The 8,156-nt window shown below is 44.2% G+C and overlaps 1 protein-coding gene across 1 annotated transcript; it reads right to left on the reverse strand.

The window, feature by feature from the left end:
* Positions 1–758: 758 nt before the first annotated feature.
* Positions 759–7,414, reverse strand: ftr84 (finTRIM family, member 84). Its single transcript, XM_080759314.1, has 7 exons — positions 6,696–7,414; positions 5,721–5,816; positions 5,201–5,434; positions 3,703–3,859; positions 3,459–3,515; positions 3,096–3,149; positions 759–1,941 (listed from the first exon to the last, which is right to left on the reverse strand). Exons 1-7 carry the CDS (start codon positions 7,263–7,265, stop codon positions 1,373–1,375), a joined length of 1,737 nt encoding a protein of 578 aa, XP_080615440.1. The 5' UTR covers positions 7,266–7,414; the 3' UTR covers positions 759–1,372.
* Positions 7,415–8,156: the final 742 nt, after the last annotated feature.

Below are 8,156 nucleotides of genomic sequence, written 5' to 3' on the forward strand. Positions count from 1 at the left end.
TGTCATTTTTATAATTTAATGTAACAGGTAAAAATCATGTACTACTACCAAACCTCACTTCCCTCTTAGTTTGTATAGGGCATGGGTTGCCCCATGACAGTTCCCAGCTAAATTATTAATAGTTAAGAACTATTAATAGTTAAGAACTAAGTGGACGCTTACAGGTCTGTAAGTCAGAGCTAACAGGGGGTCTATGGCATAATCATGCACACCGTCCAAAACCTTGAATATTTTCTGAATCGGCTTCAGGTTTGAATTTGTCAAAAGGTTTGAGAACTAACTGGCCTATACTATGATGCGAGCACGATGGCTTTCCCAGTTATGGCTGATTAGACGTGCAAGGCATTCACCTCTTCCCCTGAAACTCTCTCTCCTCTGGACTTCATTCGCTCTCCTCTGGCTGTCTTTTATCCTCACTGTTTTCATGTTTGAGGTTTTATTTGCTGATTGACAGCCGGCTGACTGACTGACTGACTGACTGACTGCTCCCACCTGTGAGTTTGATGACCATGACAGTGTGTATTACATAGAACTGGAAGGCAGTTCCCTGCCAAAGAGCCATTTCTCATGCAAATCACAGATGTCACGAGGAAAACTCTGAAGATATCTTTGAAGATATCTTTTGGTAACATTGCTTTGTTTGTTCGTTTGTTCATTATTTAATTATTAATTAATCAATCAATCAATCAACCAATTAATTCATTAAGTCATGCATTCATTCCATAATCCAGCCATCAATTTGACCAGACAAAATCATGTCATGATAAAACAAATCAATGTATTTGCAGCTGTACATGCTTATTACTGAACTGTAACATAAATGGACAGATTAAGAACATGGCTTTCATATTATAATAATTATTAACATAATAATATTTCATATTGTATTTATTCCGGCAATCACAATATATGTGCATCGTTCCAGCCATGCATCACAGACACCATTGGGTGTTACTGTAAAACCTGTGTTTGTGACATACCGTAGGAATGCTATATCATGAATTAATATGAAATACAGTCAGACAGATATACGTTGTAGAATCAGGAGTTATGTTTATTGGTGTTTTGCTCAACTGTGAAATGTCATTACAATATCAGGGTGACATCCCCAATGACATGCCACTAAGCAATTTGTATTTACAAATCCGTGCCTCTGCTTTTGATATCACAATTTATCAGTTTGATTAAAAATGTAACATTAATATGGGAGTCCCTATATTTCTACAATGCAATGCTGCTCATAATGCAACGCTCGGATGGTATTATTATTATGGTGATATTTTGCTATTTGTCATATGAAGACATGTATAAGGCATAAATGTAGCCTTAGACAGTATTTACAGACTGATCAACGACCTGTGAGTGACTCGTGTCAGTAATGGGAGTGGGAGTGGGATTGGGACTGGGAGTTCTGGGCCAACTGGCATAAGGACACTGAGGAACCCACTCCGAAGCCCGCATACAGGGGCTCAGAGAACTGGGCCTTGAACCTGTAGACGAGGTCCATCATGGTGTCGGACACCGAGTAAAAAGCCACAGTGCTGCCGGCGTAGTCGAGGTACACGCCGATGCGCGACGCGGCCCTCGGGGCGTCGGGCAGGTCGCGGTCCACCTTGTTGTGCCAGGCCGAGTACCCGGAGTCGGAGCACAGCAGGCTCCACGACTTGTCGTTGTATCCCAGCAGGCTGTGGGAGTTCTTGCCCTTTCGACTGATGCTCTTGTAGGCCACGCCGACGGAGAACTCCCCGCTCCACTCCGTCTCCCAGTAGAAGCGGAGGCCGCTCATGGCCTCCCTGCACAGGACCTGGGAGAAGCCGTCGAAGCGCTCCGGGTGCTCGGGGTAAAACTGGACGTTTTTCCTGCGCGTCACCCTTTGGTTTCCGTCCGACAGAACCAGCTCTTTGTAGACGGTGTTTGAGTCAAAGTTGAGTTTACTGGCATCTGAGAAAGACATAGTTAATGTTAATTTGATCGCACGTACTCGAGCCTAGAATAAAAATACCTACTATACAACTATAGGACAGCCCAGTATGTCTCGGAAGAACCACTTGGTTTTATGGGGCCCTGACATTAAGGCTTAATATATACAGTACCTTTATTTCATGACCCTTTCCACAAGTGTCGCTCAACAAAAAGGTTTCCTGCCGACCTGGAGACTGCAGTTTATACAGCTTCAGGCTTTATAGAGTTTCAGTCAGACAACTCAAGAAGGATGTAATATATATATATTTATTGAATATACCGGTAGATGAGCAATGCAGTATATTTATTATGGTTTTGGCGATGTATTGGATCTGCTTTTTAGGTACTCAGATCAAGCGCATCAGTCCCGGCCATAGGGACTCCGAATCCCCCGTACCTAAACAGTAGATCCAAAACGACAGGTGGTAGCTCATGGGGTGGAGGTGGGTGAGCAGCAGGTTTGTATACAGCGGCACGCTGAAACAGCAGCAGCGAGCAAGCAAGCAAGCAGGCAGAGGAATGCAAACCTCCGGTTAAAGTAGCCGGTATGAAGATGGAGTGAGTGTGTGATTGGCTGAGTGAATCATGTTAATGAGAGCGTGATGCTGAGGCGGCCCAATTAACGGCCGGCAGCGTTCTGCACTGAGGTTCCCTGACTGAACTTGCTCTGCGCAGCATGTCTACGACAGGCACGAATGCTCATTACACCTATAGGCTTAGGTTTAGGGTTAAGCCCAATTCATGCTCCTTCCGATGTCCGCACATTTTGTTTCGGAAAGTGAGGTGATAGAACTACAAATGGATCATCATTCAGAATTTCGGATGGGTGGTCACAGAACTTTTTTCTCAGAACTTGTGCACCCCCAGATGTCCTGTTGGGAAAGCCTGACCGGACCAGAAGTTATTTTCTGACATTGAAAGGAGTATTATTGGCCTTTAGGCTGTTCATTTGGGGTTAGGGTTACATTTGGGATTACGGTTAGGTAGTATGAGTGTGGTTCTGACACTGCAGTCCCCTGCTCAACACCTGGGGTAATCTCCCCGTTAGCAGCCAAAAGCCACATATCTCAATACTGTCAGAATTCCACTGCATACGAAGATAAAGGAACCAAAACAATGGACAGAATACTCACATCTCAGAAAGTCGGCTCTGCTTTTTGGCTCCTGAAAATCTGCCCTTGAAGGAACTGTGTGGAGAATATAGAATCATCAAACATGTCATCAGTAAGTGTTTGACATTGAATACCATATTTGGAAATGTAATAAAGTAACGTCTTTCTAATGAATAATACATTTAATGAGAAATTATGTTGCAGACAGACACACATATTGCAGCGTGGCTCTGTAGGAGTATTCCATATTCATTCAGTCAGTCATTCATTCATTCATTCATTGTATAATGGAAGTCAATTAAGCTCTAGACAGACAGACAGACAGACAGACAGACAGACAGACAGACTGATTGGGTGGGTAATAATTCTGCAACAGAAACTCACCTTTGAGTCGCTTGTCTCCACCTCTTGGTAAAAGTATGTACACAGGTGTTTCACTGACTGTGAAAATGAGATTAAAACGAGTCTTTATTGAATATCTTTCAATATAACTGTGTGTGCGTGCGTGTGCACTGTGTGTGCGTGCGTGTGCACGTGCGTGCGTGCAATCTACACACGTTATTCAATTTAACGGTAACATCTTTGACAGATGCATATATGCATGCATAATATGCTCAGTGTATCTAACCTGTCTTGGAGATTTTGCTCAGTTCCTTCTTGCAAATGTCGTCCACGTGTTCCTTCATGTCTGAGGCAGTCTTACTCATCTCACCGAAGGAGAACTGAGGGTTGATCAACACCTTGGGCACCATGGGCTCAGGAGGAACACACAGTGCGGGGAAATTCTAGGGAAGCAACACAACTTTCACTTAGTAAGAGACCACACCTTCGCTCAAGATTAACAGTTTATTGAAACAGAATGAGATGAATGCATGGAGTGGAGTGAGGAACCCAAGGTAAGGCGAGACTCAGGGTGGGGGCGTAGTCTCTGGAGCTGACGGTCATCTTTGCTCTCTACTCGGAATGAGCGGCTGGTCGTCTCTGCTCCGTCACTGCCCCCCCTGGATTCCGAGAGAATCAAGGCGGAAGGAGGAGGTTGGGGTGGAGGAGGATGGCGATTTTGAAGAATAGTGAAAATGGCCGATCTAAAAGTGCAGTACTAGTCACAACCCATGTTTGGTCTGTCGTGGAGCAGAACAAACAACTTGGTTGAGAGATCGCAGGTGTATTTATGCTGTGGTGATTGCGCCAGGGATTGGCTGGGTGATAATGAAAGGCAGGTGAGTTGATGAGGAGGGAGGAGTTGTTGATAATGAGGGAGGAGTGGTTCGGGTGAGTTGATGAGGAGGGAGGAGTTGTTGATAATGAGGGAGAAGTGGTTAAGGTCAAGCGGAAGGAGGTCTCTTCTCCCGAAACTACGTTGTATAGTACAACTTCCCTAATATATTTATATATATAAACTACGTTGTATAAATACAACTTCCCTAATATATTTCAAGCTTCTTGATCTGCTACTTTTGCTATTTTTGAATTTGAATCCTGAAAACAGTTTTGGACATAATATGAGGTTTTCACTCAACAGGGTGAAAAGTCTGAAAAGTCATCTCTCAGAGGTATAGTTCACATCTGGATTCAGATCACCTCTCATTATTTCTTAGAGATTCCAGTGCATGCGTATGCACTGGAATCACTAAGAAATAATGAGAGGTGATCTGAATCCAGATGTGAACTACCTCTGAGAGATGACTTTTCAGTTTCTACCAGAGGATATAAGTCAAGTAACTGCCAATAACCACTATAGTTTGGGGGAATAGTTTGCTATGAAAACAAAATGTTTGAGAACCACCGTTCTAAAAGGTCACATGTCAGTGTGCCCCTCCCCCCCTCCGGTACTTTTATTTTATTTAGTTTAACCTTTATTTAACCATTGAGACTCTATTTTACAAGTGGGAATAGAATTACACTTCAATGCTACATCGAACATACAATGTCACATTATAGAACAGCAACTAAAACAAAAACATCTATATCATGACACCTCAAAATGCCTATGAAATAAAAACAACAAATCACCAAAGTGCTATAATCTTTTAGTGGCAAAGTACAAAATATAAACAGAGATAATAAATATGTAGGCATAAACAAAGGCTAGTGCATTATCCAAACATGTGCAGGTGTTGGTATACCTGCAGGAAGTGGATGTTGTCCTCGGTGTCGAGGATCTGCCGCAGCTCCGCGTCTCTCCGCTGCAGCTCCAGGACCTCCTGCTCCAGCCGCTCCACGTAGCCCTCGGCCTGGTTCATGGCCGCCTGCATGTTGGCCTTGATCAGCTGGTTGATCTCGGCGTGCCAGCGCTCTACCGCCTGCAGCATCTCGTGGAAGGTCTTGTCGCTGTCCGTCTGCGCGCGCTGAGCGTTACTCTATAAAAGGGGTGGTGGGTGGGTGGGTGGTCAAATCATGTCTGTTCACTTAACTCAGCGTAGGATGTTATTGCTGTGTGGATGCAGCGATCACATAATGAGGAGTTCTCTCACACAAACTAAACACAAACATATACGAAGTCAAATATTTTCTCTGTGAATCTGCAGTATTCACAGAGTCATGTTAATGCTCGCAAAGCAGTTCAGTAAATAAAACACCAAAGTCAAATATAAAACATATAATGAACCTTTCATAGAGAGTTGCACTTCTTATTGTAGGCCTTACTTTGAGAACATCCACGTTATGTCTGAGTTCCTGAAGTTCCTTCATCCTCTCCTGAATGATGTGCTGCACCTGAGACTGGGTCACCACCAGGACTTTCTGATAGGAACATTGGGCCGATAAGAAGACAATGAGTGATACACTGCAGTCAGGAGGACATCTCAATACAAGAAATACATTTAGACAGTATAAGACACACTAGGGCTATACACAATTATGGCCAAATAATGATTATCAGTTGCTAATTCTGCCCCACTCAGTTTAAGGTTTATGTACATATTGTTTTACTATATATAAAATAAGATGTGCCCCCTCGCGATTTTCAACTGCCTCGTCAGTCATTTCAGGCTAATAGCAGTAGATTTTTCATTTGTGAATTTGATTTGTGAATTTGTGAATGAAGCTTATATCACCACTGATGTGCTAATGTTAGTTCAGCAGCGCGAGGTGAGCTGTGATTGGCGTAGCAGCATCAGCTGATCTGTGTGGTTCACTGGGACTCGTCTACTGTTGTGAGGACAGAGACAGGGGCAGAGACAACCCGTTCCTATATTCACCTTTTTCCTAGGCTGTGTGTGTTCCACTTCCTGTCGATTTCATTGGATATCGTTGGTCATCTGACCAGTTTCATTGAATTTCATTGGATCGACAGGAAGTGGAACACACACAGCCTAGGAAACAGGTGAATACGGCTGGCCTCTTTAGCACCATGTTGCAGCAATAATGAAACCAGTTAATCAGTTCTTCCAGGGCTAAACGTATAGTGGTATGTTAATTGGTTCAGGTTGTCAATTGGCATACTTGATATCCTCTGCAGACAGACAGACAGACAGACAGATTGGGTGACCTTAGCTGACATTACCTCCCTGGGGAATGTAATGAAAACAGTGATACCAATGATTCACATGTAGGCACAGAACAGAGACGGTACATGTGTATTAGATCACATGTGATAAAAACTGTGTGATGAAGACTCGCCTGTTTGTCAGTGCGTTCCTCCTCGGCTGACGCAATGTTGTGGCCGCGGTGCTCCCTGACGGTGCACAGCACGCAGATGCACATCTGATCCGAGCGGCAGAACAGCTCCAGGCCCTTCTCGTGCTGCGGGCAGATCTTCCTGTCCAGGTGGCCAGTCTCGTCCACCAGTTTGTGCCTCTTGAAGGTGGCCGACTCGTAGTGTGGCATGACATGCGTCTCGCAGTAGTACGCCAGGCACATGAGGCAGGACTTGACGGCCTTATTGCGCCGGCCCACACAGAAGTCGCACAGCGCGCCCTTGTGCATGTAGGGGAAGGGCGTGAGCTGTGGGAGCCTCGGCTCCAGGCTCACGTTGGGAAGGTTACGCCTCAGGACGGGACGCGGGGTGAAGGAAGCGCGGCACTGCGGGCAGCTGTACACCCCGATGTGGTCGAACTGGTCCCAGTACGTCTTGATGCAGTCTAGACAGTAGGTGTCTCCGCATGGGATGGTGACGGCATCTCGCAGCGTATCCACACACAGAGGGCAGGAGAAAGGCTCCGGGGATTGGGGGAAATCGGACTCTGCCATAATGGCGCTAACGGAACTGCTGAAAGTGGATCTGTAACACCACAAATCTTAGTTAGTGTCACAAAGTCCAACTCTTGCTAAGCGATACACGACGTACGGAAATAGCTAGCAGACTCCAAATGCTGTGTGACCTGACAAGGGCTTTTCTATGGGTGTGAATCAAACAAGAGTTCAGTCCCTTCTCTAAGTACTTAAAGGCGAGGCTTTGTTTCTAGTATAAACAGTTTGGTTGTGGTTTCCCAGTTCCCACAGTGTTGCCAACACCTGTATGAGAGTAAACACGTCTGTGACCGTGACGGAATGTGCTTACGTTGCAGTAATTAAAGGTATACCGGTACTTACACAACGACAACATGCTTTTAAGTGAAATGGGGGGAAATAAACATTGTTCGGGAACATAAATATTGAACCACTGTAAGCCTGGAATCCCGATATTGGGGAATGTCATTATAGGCGATACTGTAGGTGACATTAAAACAAGGCCACAGTGTGCATTGTGAGCTTTAAGATAGGCTATTAATTGTATTGTAATTGTATTGTGTGGATTGGATCGTTGTTTCTCATTGAATTCTGTTTAATTTCAGGCAAAGATATTTTTTCTGAATAAAATCATTGTTAGGCTGGTGTGTTGGTGGAATATACACAGATCAAATAATAACATAAAATAAACACCAGTAAGTAAGTACCCTGTCTAAACTAAATTTTAAAGGATTAAAAAACATTTTCTGTATTGAGCAAGAGAAGACAATTGTGCGTGTGTTCTAAGTTCTTTATTCTTCACTTATCAGGTTATCGTTCCAAGCATATATGAAGATAATCTCAAATGTGTGTCTGAATGAACTGAATCTGGATGAAGCCGTCATCCTGATCAGAAGCTGTGTACATTAAGTG

The sequence above is a fragment of the Protomyctophum bolini genome (genome assembly GCF_963924005.1).
Source record: "Protomyctophum bolini genome assembly, chromosome: 3".
Classification (NCBI taxonomy): Eukaryota; Metazoa; Chordata; class Actinopteri; order Myctophiformes; family Myctophidae; genus Protomyctophum; species Protomyctophum bolini.

Bases quoted from the DNA above. Each gene is read 5' to 3' on its own strand.
- ftr84 (XM_080759314.1), bottom strand. From the start codon at position 7,265: ATGGCAGAGTCCGATTTCCCCCAATCCCCGGAGCCTTTCTCCTGCCCT. The intron at 5,817-6,695 runs GCGAGTCTTCAT...TGTTCCTATCAG, and splicing joins AGGAACGCACTGACAAACAG to AAAGTCCTGGTGGTGACCCA. The intron at 3,860-5,200 runs GTATACCAACAC...TTGCTTCCCTAG, and splicing joins ACAACATCCACTTCCTGCAG to AATTTCCCCGCACTGTGTGT.